Source organism: Episyrphus balteatus, chromosome 1 (assembly GCF_945859705.1).
Source record: "Episyrphus balteatus chromosome 1, idEpiBalt1.1, whole genome shotgun sequence".
In the NCBI taxonomy this organism is placed as follows: Eukaryota; Metazoa; Arthropoda; class Insecta; order Diptera; family Syrphidae; genus Episyrphus; species Episyrphus balteatus.
Window position 1 is genome coordinate 158,220,500 of NC_079134.1, and position 24,958 is coordinate 158,245,457.

Genomic DNA, 24,958 nt, shown 5'->3' on the forward strand with positions numbered 1-24,958 from the left:
GAATGTAATGTTTTATTATATATCTAAATTGTTTTTATATTAATTTGTAATTTAAATAAATTTTTATAGGGCTTTTCATGTGTGGACCTTTTAAATGTGGGTATGCGTCAATCAGGAGTATTCTATTTACAAATACGTGGAACAACATATTGGTTTTTAAAAGTATTTTGCGAGCAAGAAATAGCTGATGGTGGTTGGACGGTAAATATTATACAAAAAAAAAATATAAAAATAATTAAATAAAATAGTAAAACAAATCGATCGCACAGCATTATAAAAACCATAATAATTCATAACATCTAATTTTCATTCTTGTATTTTTCTGTTTAAAACTATTTTCCATGTATTGCCGTATGTATGATAAATTCTTTATAAGGTTATTCAACGTCGTGACGATTTTGGTGAACCGAGAGAAAACTTCAATCGTGATTGGGCTGATTATAAAAATGGATTTGGTGATCCAGCTAAAGAATTTTGGTTGGGTAACGAAAATATTTACATGCTGACAAATAACGAAGATTATGCTTTACGTGTTGAACTTGAAGATTTCGAAGGGAATAAAAGGTAAAATTTTGAATTATTTTTAAAGGTCTTAGAACTTCAAATTTTCTCTTAGGCTTGGTTCACTTAATTTTAATGAATTTTGTTTCTATTATGAAATTTCAGATACGCTCAATATTCTCACTTTAAAATACATTCTGAAGCTGATTACTACAAACTTGAAATCGATGGCTACGAAGGAAATGCTGGTGACTCTTTGAACGATCCTTGGTATGGCTCAAACAACAGTCCATTTTCAACTTATAATAGGGACAATGATCGAAGCTCTCTTAACTGTGCCAGTATGCTTAAGGTAAGATTTTTATACAGTATATATTGAAAGAGGATTTTGGTATGATCATTTTTTGTTCTACAGGGCGGCTGGTGGTGGAAGTCATGCGGACGTGGTCTTAACGGTCTCTACTTACATGACCCACAAGATCTAACTGCACGACAAGGTATCGTATGGTTCCGTTGGCGTGGATGGGACTACACCCTCAAAAAGGCAACAATGATGATTAGGCCCCGTTTGCCGCAACCTATGAGCACGGTGACGACGTCATAAGCTTAACCATCTTTATTATTTATTTATAAAAGAAAACAAATTTGTAAAATTCAAAAAAAAAATCTAGAAAGTATTTTTTCGCCCACACATAAATCATTCAACTCGAGAAGAAGAAAAAAGAAACCATCAAACAACATAAAAAGAAAAAAATGATCATCGCAAAAATTTCATTGTGAAAACTATGAATTTATTTTTAGAGATATTTCACCTTTTTTGGATTCGTTGGTGAAATATTTCTGCTTAGCCAATCACAGTTAATCCGAAATAGTTTTTTTTTCTAATTAACTTATTTCTTAAACAAAAAAATATAACACACTTTATGTAATAAGTTCTAGAAAATTATATTTATAGGGAAAAATTAAAGCAATTTTGTTTGTATATTTTGCATATTGGCCGGAACTGTGACAATATTAAGTAAAAAAACAAAAAAAAAAAAAACAATGCACTTGAGACAAGTATATCACACACCCCGACTAACAATTTTACTTCTATAAAACTTTACTAATGCTCTTACTGCTTTTGTAATGTTTTAAAGAAGCAAAATTGTTAATTGTAACACCAAGCTAAAAAAAATGTATAAAATTACTTTGAAGGTTTATTTTAAACAGAATGTATAACTTTGCTGCTTTGAGGCTCCTGTTGTAACTATTCCTATGAAATACGTAAACTCTATTTAATAATTTAATTCAAGCCTCTTTATAAAATGCATTGCTCTCTCTGTCTTTGAATGAAAAACAAAAAAAAAAATGTAAAATTAAGAATTTTTTTGATAATTCTACGCTGTTGGCAAAACTATTCACCGTAAAATATTTTCTTTATTAGATTATATATATAATTTTTTTTCATTCATAATAAATTATTTTCTTCATAAATGAATTCACCATATAATATATATATCATACAACATTCATTCAATGAAAATACAAAAAAAAATCGAAGAAAGATATAAAATTCATGAGTTAAGTTTATATACTTAAAATAACACACATTTACACACGAGCACACACACATGACACACATAAACACACACATGTAAAAGCATGTTTAAAAAACTTTGTAAATATTCGTTTTTGTTGTAAAGAATTTATTTTATTTTTTTTTGTTTTTCTATTATTTTTTTATTATAAAAGGATGGAAAATGAAGAAATTGTACAGTGTTCTGTTTTGTATTATTTTAGATATTTCATTTAAGGAAAAATAAATATATTTAAGTTTATATTAAATTTGGAAGTGTTTTATTTTGTAAAAGAAACAACATATATCTTTTAGTTGATGGGTAATTGTTTGAATAGCCCGCTGGAGTCTCCGGTGCAAAATTTTAAACGATTTAGTAAAATGCTTAAGTTATTTTAGTAAAGTACTTAAAAACAGACTGCTTTTTAACTTAGCAATTTACTTACATGTCAATAACATTTTATTAAATTGTTTTTGCGCCTCACATTTTACAATGATCACCTTTTTTGTCATACTAGAATATATTCGTCGTATCCTGGGTTTAATTAATGAAGCAACAAACTTTTGTTCTCTTTATTAATTTTCCTTTTAAAGCCTAGTACGCAGATCAAGCTAAATTTTATGTCGTTTTCTTTCACTCCAATGAGAGTACCCTTTTAGTACTTATTTTTGCACTTTTAAAGGTTTTGTGTTCTTTGACGCCACAAAAGTGTAAAAAAAAATTACTCCGGAGTAATTTTAGTACTGCGGAGTACTCCGGATTTACTCCAAATTTTTAGTCAGATTTACACCGATTTGCACACACACTTATGAATTTGAAGTTTGACATTTTAAAATTTTGTTTGAAAAATGAAAAATGCGAAAAGTTTTTCTTTCAAACTCTTTTGTTATTAACAAAAACAACCATTATGAATATATTTTCTATTTTATTATATTCCGCCAGATATATTTCTTCCATTTTTTCGTTAATTCTTCACTTTTTCCAAAATAAAATTGAAAACCGAATAAAAAAAAATTTCAGCCAGTGTTCTTCATCAATAAAAAAAAATCATGTGCCATATAACAAAAAAATCCCATTTTTTTCTGCATTGATGGGATATTTTTATTTGACAATTATCAAACAAGGGTGTGTGTCAATTAGGCTGAAAAAATCCGATCAGAAGTATAATTAAAAATATACCAAATTAAAACTAAGTCCGCTTCTACACGAAGACGCAAAGCGCGAGACTCACATAAGAGCAAGGGAGAAATAAAGTTCGAAAAAAAGGGAAGGAAGATTTTCTACCGTGACTGTGAGTCTCGGTAAAAAATTTTGTGACTCTTTTTGACGTTACTTTTTGATCTTGTTCTTTTTTTTTGCTGTTCTGCTTTATTTTATTGCATCGGTCGCGGAGTCTGCTTCGTCGGTTGTGTATAGTAACGTTTTTAATTTATTCAAAAGTTTTCGTTGCACATAGAACCCACTGGAGTTGTTTTTTTGTATATTTTGGTGTTTTTTTTTTGGAATTAAAATACATAGTCTGCTTTTACACGAAGACGTAGACGCACAAGATGCACATAAGAGCAAAGGAGAAATCGATCTTTCTTTCTCCCTTGTTCTTATGTGCATCAAGAACAGAATAAACCCAAAGAAAATAGCTGTCAAATTTGCGTCTTTAAAAAAATACTATGTGTAGAAGCGCGTGACGCACCGAAACGAAAATCAAGAGGAAATTCGAAGATAATTTCTGCGCCTTGCGTCTTCGTGTATAAGCAGACTTATCAACGAACGCTTATTATGCTTCATTATGTTATTAATATTAATTTTTTTTTTTTTTTTTTCAATTCATAAAATTTTTCCCTAGGCCTGTTATCACTATTTTTTTCAAGGAAATTATCCATTTTTGCCTTGTCACACACACAATTACAAAAAACAAAATTACTCTCATTATGTTCTTTCACTACAGAAAAAGGAGTAAAAATTTAGAGTACTCCTTAATAGAGTGAAAGAAAACGACATTACCTCCCATTCAAATGATCGAAAAACCGACAAATTTGTTTGATAAATTTGTATGGGACCTACAATCTATCTCGATCTATCTTGACATACTTTAAATCACAATATGAGACATCATTCGACAGGGAATATGCTAACGAAAATATATCATGGAAATTCTGCGTACTAGGCAGCTGAAGCGAAAAGAAATTTTCCATAAGCCTGGTACGCTGCTCGCGCTTATACCTACAAAATTTCGTTCAAGATTTCGTTAACGAAATTTTGTATGGAAAATTTCGTTCAAGATTTCGTTAACGAAATTTTTTATGGAAAGTTTCGTTTCGCATCAGCAGCGTACCAGGTTTTAAAGTTGAAATAAAATAAATACAAAAAATGACGCAAGTCACTCTTAAAAATGCTGCACCTCATTTTTAAAAATGCCGCACGTCATTTTTAAAAATGTAGCGCTTTTCTTGTGAAAATCACCTTTGAAAATGACGCCCGTGAATTTTGAAAGATGACGAAAATGACACTTTGATGGCGTTTTTAAGCCTGGTACGCTGTTCGCTCTAAGTTAAATAATATCGATAACTTGTATGGGATCCATTTTATCTCGGCTAAAAATTTTCGATAATTTGTATGGGAGCTAAAATTTAGCGCGAGCAGCGTACCAGGCTTTAAGCAAAAAAAAAATTTCTGTGCTCCAAAATAAAACAATTTAATTTGAAAAAATAAATATCGTCTTAATCAGTGTTATTTGTGAAAATTATTTTCAATACACAATGTGTAGTAGCACAAATTCTTCGGCACGCCACAAAAATTCCACCACCATTTCTTTCCATCATCAAAATGCACAACCTCAGCCTTGTGCATTTAGAAAAATTAAAATAATACAAAAACCACCACCAATGGATTTGGAAAATATAGGTATGCTTCATTGACCTATTATATATGGACTGCTAGTTGATTCTCGTTTCCATACAAAATTTTTGAAAATGTGGTTCAATGATTACTAGCGCCTGTGGAAGAAAGTGGTAAATAGAACTCAGTTAGCGTAGCGACATCTTCCGTCAGATTGCTTGAACTACCATTTTTGTCCATAGAAACTAAGGCCATCTACATTTTTTTGCTATAAAAATCAGTAGTACCTGTCATCTTTGAAGTGTACTTTTTGACGTATTGGAAGAATTCTTTTCAATTTCAAAAAAAGTAGATAAATAAAAATTTTTGTGAAAAGAAAAATGTCGATATCAAAATGAAATCATGCTGAAAAAAGGTATTGTTTTCAATTTATTAATGCTTGAAAGTTATTAAAAATTATAAATACTTCGATCATCCTATAAAATAAATCAAAAATGTTCTTTTATTAATAATTTTCTATTTGTTTATTTTTCAGATGCAAATTTTTTATCACATGGAATTTGTCTTGGATGGAAGGCAGATTTGCAACCTGGACAGATGCCCCTTTTTATTCCGAAAGCACACTGAGTTTACCTTTTGGACAACTTTTAGTGGCTGGATAGAGAAAGATTTTACCATGGTTCTATTAACATCGATTACCATGCTGCCGGCACAGCGCTTCATACGAAGTTTCTTTGAATCTTTTTTCAATTCAACATAATCACGAACACCTTGTTCCCAAGTTGAACCATAAACTTCATTACTATGTGAGTGTAAGAGTTGAAGTTAAAGAAGTTGCTGTTGTTGTGATGGAACAATTGTGCCTAATTTGAATTGCCCCTGCAAGAAAATTTAACAAAATTTCAGATTAGTTGTACATACAAATCTCTTTATTGACTTACCTAAATAGGTTCACTTGCTGGTTGTGATCCAAGAGCCTCATTGGGTGCCGATATCACTTGAATTATCTGCTGTTCAAAACATTTGGTGATTGGCTCTCGAGGAGATTGGCGAGGAAGTTAAGCACCTGGCCACAGTCGATACATTGCAACAGATTCTTTACTTCGTACGGCGATAAGGATGACATCGTTCACACGGTATCATCCGTAGTGTCTAATGCTGTTGCTGTAGCCGTCGTAAGCTCGTAAGCATCGTCGTTCCATGAAACATATCATCGTCCTGATTGGGGGGCATGTGTAGAAAGTCATTTTGAGGCACTCTTCATTCTGCAGTACTTGAATTGAATTTCTGCTGCTGGTAGTGGGAATTATTGATGTTGATGGATACGGTGGTGTACGTACTTATTGATTAGGTTGATGATTTGTTGTAATCATTTGATGAGGACAACACGTTGTGTATTGTCTTTCGATGATAGGACCCTTTGTTATCATGATGTAATTTATTCATACATAGTTCATTGGACAAGTTAGTACATGGAACAATGATGTTTCTGTTGGGTTGGCTGAAATAATTTTAAATGAACTTACATTAGAAGTGAAAATTGAATAAATTTCAATTTACTTTACTCCATTTCGAAAGATAGGAACATCCATTTTTTAAAAATGTTTTTTGATCTGAAAGAAGACAATATAAATTTTAATATGAAAACTTCAGTGAAAAAAATTTTAAATTCTTTTTACCTTTTTGTTCTTGGGAAACATAAAATTCCAAACAATTTCTGCAAAAATAATTGAATTGTTTTTTTTTTTTTGACAAGCAAAAGTCACAAAACCTAGATGTCAAAATACTATTTCCCGCTGCCCTACCAAGGGGCGCCACTATAGCTTGAACCTGCTACTGGCAGTCCATATCTAATAGGTCAATGGTATGCTTATTTTAAAATTAATAAATTATATAATTGTTGATTTTTCTGTCTTCTAGTGGAGATCAATTCCAGGCATCAATGACTGAGTTTCCCAACTAGCACAACAGCTTCTATAAATTGAGATCTCGCAGGTTCCGCTTTGTATACAGCTTGTATTGAGCTTGCTTTAGAATTTAATCGCTTATAGAAGTTCGGACTTGTTTAACAACTTCTAATAAGTTGTTTAAATACTGTTAAAGAAACTTAAACGAAGAAATCTTGTTTTTCGGATAAGCTTGCTTAGTGAATTTATAGAGGCTTTACAGAAATTACCAAGTTTTTATTTAATTTTTGGTTTTGATATTGAATAATCTAGCTCGGACACTTTTTGATTTTGACATTGAATAATTTAGCTCGGACATTTTTTTCTTTGACATTTCTGCTATTTGAACTGATTAAGTTTTTGATTTCATTAATAAATATACTAGGATGGCCGAGTGGGTAGAGTGATGGACTACTACCAAGCAGATACGAAGTTCGATTCCTGGGTGTGGTAAAAAAATTATCTACTTTTCAAATTATTATTAATAGATAAACTAAATACTAATATAATGTTATATATAATATCAGGTCAAAAGATAAAATTCATGATTTAAAACCTGATAAAAAAGAATTCTTTTTGGTTTTTGTAGTTGTTTTTTTTTTTAATTTCGATAAGACATGTATTAAAGAGCTATACAGGCTGTTCCGAAGCTATCTGTCAAATCTCAAAGCTTCGGTAAAGCTTCGTTTAAGATCCTTATAGAGAGTCAAACTTGTATAACGTTCTCTTTTTTCCATGCCCAACAACCTTACTAAAGTTTAAAAGAAGCTGAAATGTAGCTTTTGTAATACCTTAACCGAAGCTGAAATGTTAGTTGGGTTACAGTTCGAAATTTTCCTCCACGCCATCCAGAACGAGTGAAACGAATCTTATGTTTAGTAGAGACTACAATACTTGAGTGTGATCCACATTCCACAGACTTGTAGATTGTAGTGTAAGTTAAAGAGATTCCATTCTGCTCTTTGTGAAGCTGATGGTACTATTTTTTTTTCTCAGGTCTGCACCCTCCGACCACTTGTTGATGTGTTCGCTCTAATCCTAGACAAAAACAACATTCAACAATTCTATCTCGAGTATAAAAATGACGTCAGAGACTCCTTGCTCGCCACAGTATTGGATGCAGTCCGTTCGAGTGGCAATCAAGATGTGCAAGTTCGTATTACAAATACATTGCGAGGAAAGCATTTTGTTCCCCTCAACAGTTGTGTGCATGAAGCGACTCTCCTTCGTTTAGTGATAAAGAATTTCCAAAATTCCTGACGTAGATGTAAGATTTAAGGGAAATTCAACGCCAACATTCCTCATAGAAATCTGAAGTAAAGTGTCACACAAGACGTTCATGTTTTGATATATAATTCGACTGAATAAATCTAAATCTCTAACCAAAGTTTTAACTTCAGAGTTTATTAGTAATTTCAAGTGTAGTTTCAAAATGTTTAGATTTACTAGGAACAAACTACTTCTCTTACGTACAAATTTCACCACTTAATTAGGTACTTCTAGATTATGGAGTTTCAGTGGTTTTTCTGTAGCTAAAAAAGTACTGGAAGATGTACATCAGAAGCACTTCCAGATGTGCTTCGCTGATGTAGTTTTGAAGTACATTTGTCTGTACTATTAATGGAGGGGAAATTTATTTTATCTTGCATGCAAGAAAGAGATAGCTGCTTCACGTATTCTTATATACAGAAAGTATATAACTGAGTTTTTTCCCGAGCTCCTATCTTTTTTCAGTGGAAAAGAAGTACTTCTTTTACGTACATATTTCGCCGTTTTTTTCTGTAGTTCTACGTTTGCTGGGAAATGAGTCCCATACAAATTATCGATAACTTGTATGGAAATTTTATCTTGGCTAAAATTTAGCGCGAGCAGCGTACCAGGCTTTAGTGCGAACAGCGTACCAGGCTTAAGCTCGCTAAAATTTTAGCTCCCATACAAATTATCGAAAATTTGTAGCCGAGATAAAATGGATCCCATACAAGTTATCGATAACTTGTATGGGAATTTTATCTCGGCTAAAATTTAGCGCGAGCAGCGTACCAGGCTTGAACTGAAAATCTTTTTTTTGCTCTTTGAATGCACTCATATTCTATCAACTCTACCTAACTTCGCTCATCTTTTCGCACATGGTATCAAAACGTCAAAAAAAAATAATCGCGTAGAAAATTTGTTTTCACTAAAAAAAAAAATCCTTTAATTTCTTTTTCCACAAAAATAAATCACTTGAAAAATGTCTGATAGTGAATCTGGCGATGGAATGGAAGAACTCCAAGCTATTGTCGATGAATATGCGGCAAAAGAAAAAACAAAACCCAATAAACAACCAAATAAACGAAAACCTACCCAAAAGCCAAAACCCGACGACAAACCAATCGAATGGATTAAATCCGAAGAAGAAATCCGCCTTGAAAAACTAATATTCGGTGACAAAGAAGGTTTGATTGAAAATTTACAAAAATCATCAACCAAATCCGACGAAGATGCTGACGAATCACCACAAATTAAAAAAAGAAAACCCGCCTGGGAAGACAATGATGACAACATTACTATGGGTGAAATTACCAAACGAGCATTTGCCGCTGATAAAACTTTACAAGATCAATTAAAGTCAAAATTTCAACGTACCACTAAAACACCCAAATGGGCAGATCTCGATGCAAAGAAGGAAGTCCATTCAGATGAAGAAATCCTTCAAACTGTTGGATTTATTGCAAAATCTAAATCAAATGCTTTACCATCCGAACGGATTTCTGTAAAGAAACTTAAAGATCTTAACAGAGAAACCTATGCCGAAGGTATTATTAATAGCATCCAATTCCATCCGACTAGTACTGTGGCAATGGTGAGCGGTGAAAATTGTTTAGCCACCCTTTACGCAATCGATGGTAAGCAAAATGAGAAACTCCATTGCATTCGTTTCAAAGATTTTCCGATTAAGTGTGCTAGGATCCTCAATTGCGGCACAAAGGCTATGTTTGCTAGCACTTCACATAACTATTACTCTTATGATCTAATGCAAGCTGTCGAAATGCATCATCTTATGCCCAGGCGAATGAGAATAACTCAATTTGAAGTCTCACCTGATGGTAGATATTTTGTTAGCAAGGGAAATTGTGGGGAAATGCATTTGCTTGATATGAAATCTAAAGAGTTTATTCATACATTTAAACAAGAAGATGCTTGTCAAGGGATAAAATTCTCTGCAGATTGCACTAAAATCATATCCACATCAAATCGAGATAAAGTCAGTATCTTTGATATTAGACGACAACGAGTAATGCATACATTCGCCGATGATGGTTGTATCAAAGGACAATCATTGGCTATAAGTCCTGATGGAAAGTTGATTGCTTGTGGCAGTTGTGAAGGAATTGTCAATATTTATGATTATGAGAAAGTTTTCGAATCGAAAACACCAAAACCTTTGAAGACCATTATGAATTTGACTACTAAAATTACGGGTCTCAATTTTAATCATAGTTCGGAGATTTTGGGATTGTGTTCGGGTGTTGTTAAAGGTGGCATGAGATTGTGTCATATTGGAAGTGGGACAGTTTTTGCCAATTTTCCAGGAAATACCATCGAAAAGTTGCCTAATATCAGGGATATTCAATTTTCACCATCAAGTGGATATATAGCATTGCAGACGTGGAAGAAGGAGGCACCACTTTATAGGCTTAAGCATTTTAGTAATTATTGATTTAGGATTATTGATTATTTTTTTGATTATAGCCTTGAGTATCTAAACCACATGCTGTCAATACAAAAGTTTTGTATTTTTATGGGGTTAAAGAATTTATTTAAAAAAAACCATGCGACTACAGTTATTGTATATTGTTTTTAATAAAAAATAAATAACTATTTCATAATGTAAGTTTACTTTTGTATGAATTATTATTTTCTCGGTGAAAAGTTGTTTTTGGAAGATTTTTTCGCTGTTGTCAACTATGAATGTGTGTTTAAAAGATGAGTTTATCCCAAGAATATGTATTTATAGCAAATTGGTTAGAAGAAGAAGAAAATTGAAATAAATTCAATTTGATGTTTTGTTTGACCTGTATAAATAATGCGTTTCGCCCAGGCACAAAAGTTGGACTCATCAGTAAGATGCTGTTGTACCCTTCTTATACGCAAAATTTGTAGTTGATGATTACCAACAAAACATCAAATTGAATTTATTTCATAAAGGCAATAAAATAAAAACAAATTCTTGTTTACGTTTTCTTCTTCTTCTTAATATCAGCCAGACCACGGGCAATATTCTTTTTAGGTGCACGAATTTAATCAAATTCCACTAAAATAATATAGTTTACAGTGAGTTTTCACTGTAAAATATATAAGTGTTGGTAATCATCAACTACATATTTTGCGTATAAGAAGGGTACAACAGCATCTTACTGATAAGCCCAACTGTTGTGCCTAGGTGAAACGCATTATTTTGGACTACAGGTCAAACAAAACATCAAATGGAAGGCAAATTGGTTAGCTTAGAGAAGTAAGTACTGTTAACACTTAAAAGGCTTTTGCATTAGAAAATACTACAGCATGCTGAAGGCCGCAAAATAAGCCTTAAAAATAGGCGCTCAATAAAGAAGTAATGCTCAGGAAATTTGTTCGCCAAAGTTAATTTACAGTGGAAAAGCTGTTGTGCCAGACGAAATACACTCAGAGTTTTGGAAAAAGATCGCAGATATCGGGTTAAGATGGCTAAAGATTTATGTCTCCAAGCTTATACAAGGTGATCTCATACATAATCAATCAATGGAGGGAAAGTTATCTTCTTATAATATGTGTGAAACACACAGCTGTCATAATTACCGTTCTATTAAGCTCATGCCACATAACATGAAGATCGTTGAGCGAGTCTTGGATAGTCGACTAAGAAAAATAATTTGGCTGTTTTATGACCAGTGCGGGTTTTGTCGTCGGTAGAGTATAACACTACAGCATACCTTTCCGGTGTGGTCAAGCCTTTAATCAGTTCAATGATATTTAGGATGTGAAGTTGAATGTGTCGTTTGCATTTTTAACCTCCGAAAACTACAATCATTGAATAATTACAAATAGAAGTAGACACTTTACAAAACAACCGCTATAATGTTCCCATGGCACCCGATGAGGTTTGTGAATTACATACATTAAAAAAAAATTTTTACCGAAGTTTAAAAAAAAAGATTAGTTGATGCACAACCCTATAATAAAGTTCATATTTCTAGCGGTGCTGATGGCGCATAAGTAATCTGCGGTGTCACTTCTATTTCTAATTATCCAATTCTACAATGCTATTGATTAAAACTGCAGATATTTGAATTCGATATTAAGCCGAACACACCTAATAAAACACCTTGCTTCGAATGTTTGAAATTTTTTTTATGAATTTTGACTGCAATTTCTGGACGAGGCGACGATTTAGTTAGCCAGTGTTATTAACTTACATCAATGCCAAAAATCGATTCCCAGTTTTTAAATAAAGTTTTTTTAATAGAAGAAATTAATCACAAAATCCGTTTGTGATGACAATTTGTATGAAATTTTCTGTCAAGAACGGATTCTGTGATTATTTTTACTTGCAATATAGATACTATAGGGCAAGTTTAGGATTCGTACAAAAAATCGAACTCGAGATAATCACACATTACGATGATTGAGAATGCCAAAAAAGTGGGTCCCGCCATTCTGTGCCACATTACTCTATATAGCTCGTCTATATTTCCGCTATCATAGGCGACTTTGAAATCGATAAGGAGATGGTGTGCATCGATTTCGTATTCTTCGTTTTTTTTCTTCTACGTAGTAACGTAGGAGTAATTTGCTAGTTATGAACCAACTATAAATAAGAAACTATGTTTAGAAATTTACCTTAATAAGGTTGGTAAGGTTCTTCTTCATTTTTCGTCCCTTCTTCACGTTCTAGGAGTTCCAAACGTTTTATTTGTACCTTCCTAGCCAATTTGAGTGATGTTGAAAAGCACGTATTAAAATTCGTTTTTGTCACATGTTTTTCGATCTGCTGATATAAACCAGGCTATGAGTTTTACGAGGAAATTTGATGCTTTATCCCAATACCGAGGCCGAGATTGGATTAAGTCCAACTTTACCAAGTTCAAAGAAACAACAATTAGTTGGTGGAATCATGTGCTAATCGTCAGCTCATTTGACGATTGTGACGTTTCCTTGATTCTCTTCTTGCAAGTTTGCAATCTCGTTATTTTTAACATAATTTTCAGTACAAAAAAAAGAGCAATAGTTGTATTTGCAATTTGTTGTATAAATTTGTCTTTAATTTTAAATGTAATTCTTTTTGTTAAAACATGAACGTTACGTGTCTGTCAATGTATAATTTTTATCTTTCTTGTTTAATGTTTAATCTACAAATAAAACAAATCACTTTGGCCAAAAACCTTCAGAGTTATGTTGTCAAATATTTTGATCTAAGTGCAATAAATGGGACATGATCTGCCATTGTGATTGTGTATGTGCGTAGTGCGTGGCGATGAGATGTTCCATTCGTACCAAACTTTTTGCTTTGAAACACAGCGCCAAAAGTTGATATCTACAACTTCACCAGCCTTGAGATCTATTGGTTCCTAAAAAGAAAAAAATAATTACAAAGTTAGTCAAAGGAGTCATTCATCCAAACAATTTAACTTACTGTAAATGGAAAATACATAGGAAACCATGAGAGCATTCCAGGAGTATGAGTTGGTGGATTTATACTTAAAACTATATCTTTATATAGAACTGTGTCAAAATATCCAGCAATACCATTCAATACACAATCCTGTGTCACATCAAAACTAAGCAACTTGTATCGAGTATTATCAATAATTTCATCTCGATTCGGATGATGGAATTCAAAGAGTGCCTGAGGATAACCAATGTGGTAAACATTTTTTAGCAATACAACAAAACCACTCTCCGAATGATTATTGTATGTAGCTAACATATCACGACCAAATGCTTTATGATTATTTATGGAACGCACTGAGTTGTAGAGTTTGGAGGACATCAAGGGATTTATGTAGGATGTTGATTTACATGGTATACTAATGCCATCGTCTTTGAGTAAAGTTTGTGCACAATCCAGACATTCGGGTGATAGTTCATTGTCACCAAATGAACCAAGCAGTTCGGAGACAAGTATATCACCTTTTTCTGGTGGGGTAAATTCACGCATATCCTTGGAAAATATTTGAATATCTAAAAAAATATACATACAAATTATCTGATTAAAAAAAATGTTATTCAACTTTTACCTTTGCCACTCCATAGCTTTCTTGTAATAGCCGTCAATGTTCTTACAGCATTGGGATTCTTTTCAATTATGTAAATGCGAATTTTTCGTTTTGTGTTTTCAGCGGCATTCAATGCGGAGCGAACCAAGGGACCTCTTCCAGCTCCAAGGACCATAATAGTTGTCTGTAGACATAAAAAATTTATTAAAAATATGATAGGACATACAAGAAAATTCCATGTCTCACTGTTGTTTTGTCCATTTGATCTTCTGGGACTCTGTCAATTAGAGCAGCCTCTATGGCGTCTTGGTAGAGTTTGTATTTAACTGGATCTTTTTCAAAAGATTCATAAGTGTAACAATCCAAATTGTCATACAAAGGTTGAAGAGGGATCTCCAGTACATCCTCAAAACTAAAAGCAAAATGCACGTAATAAGATAATAGTGGTAAATTTTATAATTTACAGAAAGATATTAAGCATTTTAAATTTAGTGTAGTAAAGAGGGTTTTTGAACATCCTTTATATGATGCGATCGGGGAGGTGATGTACTCATCATTATTTTGTGGAGTTTTGAGTTTTAAATGGAAAATAAAATATTAACTCAGTGTTATGGTTGTTTTCTCAGGCGAGACTAGAGTGGGTTTAAATTCAAGGGACGGTATGCAATGTGTGTGGAAGTTAGGAGAGGTTGAATGCCCAAGGATACCGGACTGATATAATCGAACAGCATGCGTGCTAGAGTGGTTTCAGAATATTTTCAAGACGTTGGTAAACCAACTTTGACTATGGATTGACCAGGCAATAATATGGATTTAAACTTAATAGAACATATCTGAGAAATGCTGAAGAGATGCGTAATGAGTATCTACAAAATATTTAGACTCAATAGATAAAGTGATAGTTACATCTTGTATTATTGTATTTTGTATATACATACATATGTAGGTATTTTAGGACAAGTTTAGAATTAAAAAAAAAATCGAACTCGAGATAACAATCAGACATGACATAACGATGATGGAGAACGCCAAAAAAGTGGGTACTGCAATACTGTCTATCCGTCTGTATATACATCGAGCTACAGCCTTAACTGCTGGAGCGATTTTCTTCAAACTTGGTAGTAAACAGTTTTGGGTGATTCGCTAGAGGAGAAATTGATTTTTTTTAAGGATCAAAACTAACGGTACCTGTCATATAAAAAAAAGTTACTTTCTTCGAAAACGGCTTTAACGATTTTGATTAAAATTTTTGTGTGCAGTATTACACATAAGAGTCAACTTTTGGTTTCTGAATATCTTGTGCACGACTAACAAGATTTCAACAAAAAATTTTATAAAAAAGGGTTTAAGTAATTGTAATATTAGCTGTGTTTTATTTTCCTCGTGATCCAGATCAGATCATTGTTTTTATTAGAACAAAAGCAGGATTTCGTTTTGTTATTGCTTCGCAAATAAATATAATGATCTGGTCTGGATTACGAGAAAAATAAAACACAGCTATTAAAATTTAAGAAAATTTTGAAAAAACACATTTTTGGGTTTTTAAAAAATATTTCAATTTTTTTTTGAAAAATCAATTTTTGGAAAATGGGTCAGTAAATTATTTTGAAATTTCGTTTTTAATTATTTCTTCAAAATGGCACACCATTTTTTTTTTTTTTTGGAAAATGCTAGAAAATTTGTACCTATAGAATTTTTTTTTTAAACAGCTCTAACTACTTTCAAAAAATTCCTTTTCATACAAGACATTAGATGGTATATGTACTTTACTTATTTTGTAATCAAAATTCTTTAAAACTGTGTTTCGTTAATTAAAAAAAGAGATTTTATATATTTTTTACATAACTAACAATAGAAATCTTTAGAACCTACTTTTACCATGAGATCAAGTCAAGTACGTGCGACCCAGTCGTGCATTTTATTGATGTACAGGGCAAGTTCCGTCTTTTAGGGATTCATGCCCAAACCACACCCTTTAGCCAAGTAAATAAGCTTATTTAAAGGTGGGTACTGCAAGGATCTGTGGTTAATTGCCTTCAAAGGCAAATGCCACATAAATCGTGTGGATATAGACAATAACCTTGACATCTTTTCCATTTAGTTCAAATAGCAGTCTTGAGGGCACTTTCACCGCTTTGTACAAGTTCACAAGTACATTCGTGTCACGAATCAATTTACGCCTGCAGCCTGGTACGCAGAACGAGCTAAATTTTAGGCGAGCTAAAGATCTCATACAAGTTATCCATAATTTATAAGGAAAAATTTTAGCTAGGCTAATGTTTGTTCTATAATTTGTATGGGAGCTAAAATTTTTCTCGATCTGCGTATTAGGCTTGAAATGTTACTATTGGCAACTGTCTAGTGAGAAGGTACGTTTTCCAGGATTTAAGTGACTGAGTGTCTGAAATTATCTTTACAGCTAGAATCAAATCACGAGTTATAATTCGGTTTGATAGTTTTTACCATATTCGCGATAAAATTTTTCATTCCGCAGAGAATATAAGTAATGATCATGTCCACAGTTTCAAAAAAGTTCATTTATGAATGTAATTTTTTCTTAAAACAAAACATTTACACAATGATTAAGGGCGATTGTATTCACTCGAAGTTGAACACAACTCGAGGATTTTTATTTTCAACTTGAGAAATCGTTTTCATTCACTTAGGGCCAATTTTTCAATAGTCAGTTAAACAGTCAGTTAGAACTTATTCCCTAGAAAGAAAGCTTATTCCTAGATAATAGAGGAATAAAACTATCTGCTTCTTTAAGAGACGAATAAAATGTATTCTAAGTAATAAAGCTCCGTGAAGCCAGAACTGCGACCTCAAAATTTTTGAACCAAACTTGTCTAATTCGTTTGTCTACCGTTTGCCCATGTTTGTCCACCCAAAATTTTCGTTTGTCCACCCTTTAAAAAATATTTTAGAGCAAATTCTTTTTTTTTTTATAGGAAGTCTGAAAAACGAAAAATCGTCTAAAACGCTCAAATTTTGAGATAGACGTATAAAACCAACTGCAATTGTTTGTCCACCTCGAGTTCTATATACACACCAGATATTATCGTTTTTCCACCCCACGTTTAGAAGTCATTTAACGTATTCATCAGGGTCAAAGAAACAATTTTAGCGATTTTGAGTTGAACATAAACGTTCGGAATAAGGATCGGTAAAACATAAAGCTAATTAGTTACGCCGAAAAGAATTGTGTACCTATCTACATTGAAATTGCGTTTAATTAGGAATTCAGTGTGATGAAAAAGCGAAACAAATTGAGTGGAGTAAAAAAAGAGAATTAATTATTGTTCTCAAGTTAATATCTTGCCTTAGTGCATAAAGAATAAATAAGAAAAAAAAAACAAACTTACTTTTGCAATTCATACTTCTCAACGTGCGAATCTCTCAAGTTGTTCAAATATTCAGCATATTGTTTAAGACTATTATCATTCTGATCAGCGCTAACAATAAAATTCACATAGCCTTTCAAAAACAATCCAATCAACTCCTGCCATGCTTTCGGGAGAACCGGATAATTATGTCGATTGCGTATAAATAACGAAGATGGAATGATTAAAGCTTCAAGTGGTTCGCCCAACCATCGTCTAACACATTCTTTTGACGGCCGATCATCGCCCAATTCCAAAACTACCCTCATTTTTGGATTAAAATCAGCAGCCCAACGGAATTTATTCCACCATTTCCAGGTGTCTTCATTCTGATAGCTGGCAATGACATCATCTGAGATATCAGAACGCCAAACAGCTGAAGCTATCTTCGTGGCCACTAAAGGAATTTGAACTAAAAGAAGACCTAAAAAAAGCAAGAATCCACAAACTTCAAATATGTCTCAGAAAAAAATGAAAAAAAGCTTACCTTTGATTTGCCTACTTGCAACACGAGCTAAATTAATATTATTGTCTGACTTCAAACGCAGCATGGTATAACCTCCATAATGCAAATGTTCCGTCCATGATAAATCCTTCTTCAGAATTTCCTCACTATTTTGTCGAATTTTGGGGTTCTTTGAATCACAGTCAATTGTGTCGGAAAGTAAAGTGATAACCTTGCCATTCCACACATCGGCACTCAGAACTAAATCTGAATAGGAGCAATCGATGTGTGTGGACTTTAGAGGTTCGGTTTGAAATTCGATTGGGACTTCGGTGCAATTGATTGGAGCGGCAATTGCTGTATAACTATTTGCTTGAGCTTTTTCTATAAATTTTGGCAAATTGTCAAAATTATTGTGCAATAAACAGAGGTAAGGCATTTTGATTTGCCAGTTTTTTAACTTGATTCCAAGAAAAAGTAGTCAGTAAGATGTTTTTTGTATAAAAAAAAAAAATTTCACTCGTGAGGCGCCAGAACCTGCTCTTAACCCAAAAAAGAAGTTTTGTTGATATGACGGATTTTTTTTAGAGTGATGCCGGCATTTTGGCATCTGTGTCATGTGCAGATTATCGATAACATTTTGGATATCGATAATCATAATGGTAGAGTTCAGAGAAATTATAAATATGACTAGTGATTTAAGCGGGGGTGACACTACGTTTAGGCAAATCGCGGTTTTGGCAAAAGCCTGGTACGCTGCTCGCGCTAAATTTTAGCCGAGATAAAATTCCCATACAAGTTATCGATAATTTGTATGGGATCCATTTTAGCTCAGCTAAATTTTTTCGATAATTTGTATGGGAGCTAAAATTTAGCGCGAGCTGCGTACCAGGCTAAAGGATAAAAGGCTTGGCCACACCGGAGGGTATGCGGTAGAGGTACGGGTAGCGGTAACGATATTTGTATGAAAAAAATTCCACATCTGAACGTTGATATGTCAGTTTGGAATTTTTTTCATACAAGTACCGTTACCTCTACCCGTACCGCTACCGCATACCCTCCGGTGTGGCCAAGCCTTAAGGCTTGGCCACACCGGAGGGTATGCGGTAGAGGTACTGGTAGCGGTAACGATATTTGTATGAAAAAAATTCCACATCTGAACGTTGATATGTCAGTTTGGAATTTTTTTCATACAAGTACCGTTACCTCTACCCGTACCGCTACCGCATACCCTCCGATGTGGCCAAGCCTTTAATGTAGATGGCAAAAAACGCTAACGATAGCGTTTTTACCAAAGTATTTTTCGTATAAATAGAATTCCACACCTGAAAATTAAAGTTCTTGTGTGGAGTTTTTTTTATACAAAAATATCGGCAGCATTTTTTGTCGTCAGTCATCGTTGGTTCGAGAGAGTCATAATTTAACGCACGGAAACAAAAGAAAGAAAAACGCACGATAGTATTGGGTTGGGTTCGATGTACCACTTTTTTTATTTCCATTTTCTAAAATCCCGCTTTTAAAATCCCGTTTTTTATAATCCTACTTTTTATAATCCCACTTTTTTATATAATCTCGCTTTTTGTAATCCCGATTCGTATAATTCCGTTTTGTATTATCCCGATTTTGCAATTCAAACTAGTTATTCTATTTTAAAAAATCGTTTTAAAATAAAACAGCTAGTTAAAACTCGATTTTCGGGACTTGACGGGATTTTAAATATACGGGATTTAAAAAAAATCGATATTTTAGAAGACGGGATTTTAAAAACCGGGATTCTGATACGCTCCCGATAGAAATGTCAGCAAAAATTTAAAGCAATATGAGTACTAGCCTTAAATTGTAAAAAGAGTATAAGCAGATCCTTAATATCGATAACATTTCGATTATAAGGAATAGACTACTGGCAGCACTTTTATAAACTACCCCCAAAATGTCATTTTGACACGGCTAACAGCTTAAATACACAAATCAAATTTCAGTGTGGTCGCCATCACAAAACCAAACATCTTTAAATTTTTATACATTAAATTAAATCCTAGTTAATAACTATATAAAATGAATTTCGGATCCCAACCAACAACTACAACACCAAGTTTGTCCTTCAATCTTCCCACCCAAACATCTCAACCTTCACTAACATTCGGCGGTTCTGGTGGCGGAGATGCTGGAGGTATTAAACCAACACTCGGTCTGCCGGCAACCACGATTGGCGGGAGTTTCTTTAGTACACCATCGTCAAATGCCCCAACAACCAGTGCACCAGCACCAACTCTCAATTTCGGATCAACTGCACCATCTGTAGCAGCAACCGCCGCTCTAACAACATCAGCAGCTCCAGCTTTGATGTCAGTTCCCAAAACAACTTCCACAGGATTGACTAATTTAACAACTGCCACCAAAACAACTGATTCTAATGCAGCACAACAATCATCAACACAAATTACATACAATCAACTCGAAGAACACATCAACAAATGGACATTGGAGTTGGAAGAGCAGGAAAAAGTATTCACCGATCAGGCGACTCAAATTAATGCTTGGGATAAGATTTTGATAAGTAACAATCAGAAGATTCTCGAACTAAACGATGCAGTGCAAAAAGTTAAGAGTGATCAGCAAACTCTTGAACAGGAACTTGAATTTATTGCCACTCAACATGCTGAATTGGAAGAGAGTATTGTTCCATTGCAAAAGGAATTTATGAAGATTCCTCAAGTCGATATGGAACGTTCGCAAACTTATTTGTTGGTTGAGAATTTGGACACACAGCTAAAGCAAATGTCTGAGGATTTGAAGGAAATTATTGATAATTTGAATGAATCAAATAAGGGTCAAGATAGTACAGATCCAATTATTCAGATTGGCAAGATTCTGAATGCTCATATGAGTTCGTTGCAGTGGATTGAGTCATCTTCATCGGCAATATCTAATAAATTGGATGATATTACAAAAATGCATGAGTCGTTTAAGAGAGACTCGGAAAGGTCTTTTAGATCTGCTTATTATAACTGATTTTGTTAAATTGTTCTTTTGGAATTTTTTTTTGTGTATCGTTAGTTGTACAATAGTTTAAAATAAAATGAAGAAAAATTAAACTTGACTTAATTTTTTTTTGTTGCCGAACATTGGCTACCACCAATTTACTGGTCAGAGTCAATGTTGGCTTCTCGGAACATTCGGTCGTCCAATACTGGAGGAATGTCTAGCGTCAATAGGAATATAGGTAATGTGATTGATGGTTCATTGATCTGGAGATTTCCATGTCCCTTTATGAATATAGAGATGCGTAAAAGATATACATATGTGCCCTTGATTATGAAAGTGTCACTTTTTACATTAGTTAAAGAAAAACTTACAGAATAATTTTCTTATAACGATATAATTGTATTTCTTTTATGAAATCACTGAAGGAGCAATAAAGAAATTTATTTACTGCAATTTCGCTTTCAAATAAACTTTACCCCTTAAATAATAATTATTTTTTGGCTAGATTTGATGCCATTTTTAGGAGTGACTTAGTCCACTTTCATAATTATTCTTCCTATACCCGCGCATTGGTCTGTGAGACCGACAAATTACTTTACCGCAAATATTTTAGTAACGGTGCAATTTAGCGCAGTAAGTTATAGTAACATCGTGATTTGTTTCATCCCTTATTTTATTATTTCGTTAAAAATATATCACTACTGATGTTGAACAAATTTTACAAAAATATTCGAAGTGGAAGAGAAACTACGAGCTCATGAGTTTCGGTCCCAGAGACCGTGCGCGGGTATACGTGTTATTTTTTTTTTTGACGCGGGTATAGGAAGGTTAAGGGCACATATATCCTGCAGGAAAGTCGACTAGCTTGAATTTGTTTCCAGAGGTGTTTTCGTGCAGAATATGCTTTCCGAATGTGCTTCCAAAGATATCTTCTTTTCCAAGCTTGGCATTTAAATCACCCAGGATAAGGAGCTCTTACGAACTATCTTTGGTGGTATCGTATTACTCCTCTGTGGGAGTGTGGGCCCAAATCAGACTTATGTCATGAGGTTCCCCCTGAGTTTGCTTCCTACGATAAAACGCTGTTGACAAAAGCAGTCGTCTTATTAAATGTCGTGGTCTTTTATCTTCTCATCGCATCAAATTTTATATTTAAAATGAAAATATAACTTATTTGTCCATTATACGATACATATTGCATTAACTTACATTCCTTGCTAAGTTATAGTTCTATGATCACTTGTATCAATTTCATTAAAAGGCCGTCGATAGTTTTAAAAATTTTGGTATGCCATTGAAAAGGAAATGTTTATCGAAACACAAAATGGAAGACCTTATTTGCAACATCACATGTTTTTTTTTTTGTTTGTAAAAACCCGAGACCAGACATATAACAGTCAACCTTTATTTTCAATCGGTTTCTCTCTGAGAGTTACCACATTACTTTAAATAGTTTCGGTTAGTGTCAAATTTCTTTCAACCACTTGCAGTCGCTACTTTTTGGCTGTTTAGGAAATTAAAAAAGGTAGCGATCTCTTTTTGTGAATGTGTTTGTGTCCAAGTGACCGATGAAAAACAAAACTTCATAGTAATTTTTGGTTCAATGGATTTCGACATAACATATAATTTCACTTTTTTCCACTTCAACAATGGAATAAACCGTAAATTGAACAGATGCTTAGATAAAATTCTTTATTTCATAGGATAAAGTTTACAATATTATTCTTAAGAATAAGGAAGTGGTAATTCTGCCACGTAAATTGAACATTTACAGCTCCAAATTCCACTCTTAGTTAGGAAAAGTTTTCGAATCATCTTGATATTCAATGTTCAAGATAGGGCCGAATTTCTTTGTTCCCTCATCTTTAACCATGGTATCGAAAACTATTACGGAATTCATCGTAATGAATAATTTCAAACAAATTGCTATACGGATTCTATGATAGTTATTTTCTGGATTTGTCACAGATCTAACTTACAAATGGAAGTCATGATGAAGCAGAATAATGTAAAACACAAAAATAATCCAATAAGTGCAAGTTTGAGCCGCAAGTACTTGCTACTGTGTTTCAAAACTATAATCGACCTTATCACGAATTCCATTTGTATTTTCTACGATTCACAATCACAAAATCCGATCGTAGTAAATTTCCGATACGAATGGAATTCGTGATAAGGCCAATTAAATTGAGAAAGCAACGAAAATGGCTCTAATTTAAGCATATGGGAGCTTCTCACGATTAAAAGTCAAGTAGAAAAAACTTGGGTGATTGATTATTCCTAAAACTACTTGAAAATTTCTTTTTTGCTCAAAACAAAGAGGGGATTTAAACAAAACCATTTTTTAAACAAACGTACAAATTCTTGACATTCACTTCATACATTTTGGTTCCAAAAGCCGTTTTCGAATTTTCGCGAACTTTGGCAGGTTCAGAAACGTTAGGGACTAAATCGTCGTTTGACAACCAAAACTCACTAACTGCAAGTTTTACTTAAAATTAACTTTTGATGCCAAGTGATTTATTTTAATTGTTTTTTTTTTTTGGTACAAAATTTTATTAGAAAGTTGACTAGAAAATTGGGCAAGAAAAATCTCCCTAACGTTTACGTGACCATATTTGAAACAAGAGAAACATTAACATGGATTTTTTTATTCACGATAACCCAAATTAATAGTGGGTCTCAATTCGATGGACTAGCACGCCAGAGGTTCAAGTTCAGCCACCAGCAATTAGCCCAAAAGCGTTTGAACAACGAAAATCGTTTTACAAAATAGGGCCCATCATGCTGCGTTTTAAAAAATGACTGTGTGATAACAGCACTAGAAAATTTTTCTGGTCACTTTCATAAGTAATTTACTTTAAATTAAACAAAGTACATTGTGAAATAAAATTTTTAAAAATCTAACGGAAAGTTGATTTTTTTGAGTTTTGTAAATTCTTAAGTGTGTTATGAATTAATTTTTGAATTTTACGTTGTAACTGTATACAGTTTAAACATTTTTGTAAGTCACTTCTGTAAAATTAACGTAGGTCGCAAGTTGCGTGTTGAAAACTTGATCTAATTGCTGTAAATAAAGTTCTATTTTGTATAATTTTTATCTTTTTGCTAGAATCTAAATAAATAAACTTGCTGGGTTCCTAAAAAATGTTCGCTGTCCCGGTTGAGCATGAATAAAGCTTATTAAAATATTTTTTATTCCATGAGAATAATTTCCGCAAGAAATTCATTATAGTAGAAAATTTTGTTTGGGATCAAATAATTTCATGAAAACGCAAAACCTTTATTCATGATGATAAAAAATAAACATACCCAACAACTTTCAATTTTAATATTTTTTTTGCATTTTTTTATTTTGTTTGAATTCTTTTTGAAGTGTGTATGGTGTGAGTGTAATAAGCAAAAACTGATTTTTTTTTTATTTTTAAAATTAATTTTCATTCATCATGGTGTTGTGTAAATATTTATTTATTATTATAAATACATTTTTTATAAATTATATGAAAATAACTTTAATTATTATTAAGTTGACATTGAAAGCTAAACCAAACAAAGAAAAAAACCAAATATTTTCTTCTGAATCATAATTTTCATGCGCCTTGAAGGATAAGTTCTATTCCCATCAAACTTTATTACAGTGAGAGGTAAAATTATGATTAATTTTTCATTTATTGTGGGCCTTCACGTTTTTTAGTCACACTTTAGTTTTAAATATATTCAATTAAAAAGTTAATAACTTTTTATTATTAAATATATTCATGTTTATATATTTTTTTATAGTTTTTTATCACCACAGAAAATAAAATATAAATCTTCAAAGGGAGCATCCTTTAAAAGTATTATTTTTTTTTATTATTTTATTTATAATAAATAAATAGAATAAGCGCAGAACTCTTATATAAAAAATACATTTTTTTTTTCTAAAATTACACATAAATTAAGCATTTAAGGTTAGTTTTTTGTTTTGTTTTTATTTTATTCATTTATAAAAAAAAGGCTTTTCAATGTTTTTTTCTTAAAAACTAAATTCTATCTTTTTTTTCAGTTTGAATGCTCCCCAAAACTGCAT

At 32.8% G+C, this 24,958-nt stretch overlaps 4 protein-coding genes and 1 long non-coding RNA gene across 5 annotated transcripts in view; 3 read left to right on the forward strand and 2 right to left on the reverse strand.

Moving 5' to 3' along the window:
* Positions 1-2,267, forward strand: part of LOC129915261 (uncharacterized) — a 122,152-nt gene extending 119,885 nt beyond the window's left edge. The window contains exons 6-9 of the mRNA XM_055994750.1: positions 70-201; positions 377-564; positions 667-853; positions 917-2,267. Coding sequence (XP_055850725.1) covers positions 70-201; positions 377-564; positions 667-853; positions 917-1,105 — 696 coding nt within the window. The 3' untranslated portion in view covers positions 1,106-2,267. The remainder of the gene's footprint in view (positions 1-69; positions 202-376; positions 565-666; positions 854-916) is intronic.
* A 3,575-nt stretch (positions 2,268-5,842) lies between these two features.
* Positions 5,843-6,630, reverse strand: LOC129907404 (uncharacterized). Its single transcript, XR_008771028.1, has 3 exons — positions 6,575-6,630; positions 6,461-6,508; positions 5,843-6,396 (listed from the first exon to the last, which is right to left on the reverse strand). It is a non-coding gene; the product is annotated as an uncharacterized LOC129907404 (long non-coding RNA).
* Positions 6,631-8,975: 2,345 nt separating this feature from the next.
* LOC129906489 (U3 small nucleolar RNA-associated protein 18 homolog) lies at positions 8,976-10,654 on the forward strand. The gene has a single exon (XM_055982272.1). It carries the CDS (start codon positions 9,072-9,074, stop codon positions 10,539-10,541), a length of 1,470 nt encoding a protein of 489 aa, XP_055838247.1. The 5' UTR covers positions 8,976-9,071; the 3' UTR covers positions 10,542-10,654.
* A 2,446-nt stretch (positions 10,655-13,100) lies between these two features.
* LOC129906080 (protein arginine N-methyltransferase 5) lies at positions 13,101-18,491 on the reverse strand. Its single transcript, XM_055981711.1, has 6 exons — positions 17,947-18,491; positions 17,442-17,883; positions 14,323-14,488; positions 14,098-14,260; positions 13,494-14,041; positions 13,101-13,428 (listed from the first exon to the last, which is right to left on the reverse strand). Exons 1-6 carry the CDS (start codon positions 18,341-18,343, stop codon positions 13,273-13,275), a joined length of 1,872 nt encoding a protein of 623 aa, XP_055837686.1. The 5' UTR covers positions 18,344-18,491; the 3' UTR covers positions 13,101-13,272.
* Positions 18,492-19,853: 1,362 nt separating this feature from the next.
* LOC129921173 (nuclear pore glycoprotein p62) lies at positions 19,854-21,004 on the forward strand. The gene has a single exon (XM_056002878.1). It carries the CDS (start codon positions 19,960-19,962, stop codon positions 20,914-20,916), a length of 957 nt encoding a protein of 318 aa, XP_055858853.1. The 5' UTR covers positions 19,854-19,959; the 3' UTR covers positions 20,917-21,004.
* Positions 21,005-24,958: the final 3,954 nt, after the last annotated feature.

Bases quoted from the DNA above. Each gene is read 5' to 3' on its own strand.
- LOC129906489 (XM_055982272.1), top strand. From the start codon at position 9,072: ATGTCTGATAGTGAATCTGGCGATGGAATGGAAGAACTCCAAGCTATT.
- LOC129921173 (XM_056002878.1), top strand. From the start codon at position 19,960: ATGAATTTCGGATCCCAACCAACAACTACAACACCAAGTTTGTCCTTC.
- LOC129906080 (XM_055981711.1), bottom strand. From the start codon at position 18,343: ATGCCTTACCTCTGTTTATTGCACAATAATTTTGACAATTTGCCAAAA. The intron at 14,042-14,097 runs GTAAAAGTTGAA...ATATTTTTTTAG, and splicing joins AAAGCTATGGAGTGGCAAAG to ATATTCAAATATTTTCCAAG. The intron at 13,429-13,493 runs GTAAGTTAAATT...TTTTCTTTTTAG, and splicing joins CTATGTATTTTCCATTTACA to GAACCAATAGATCTCAAGGC.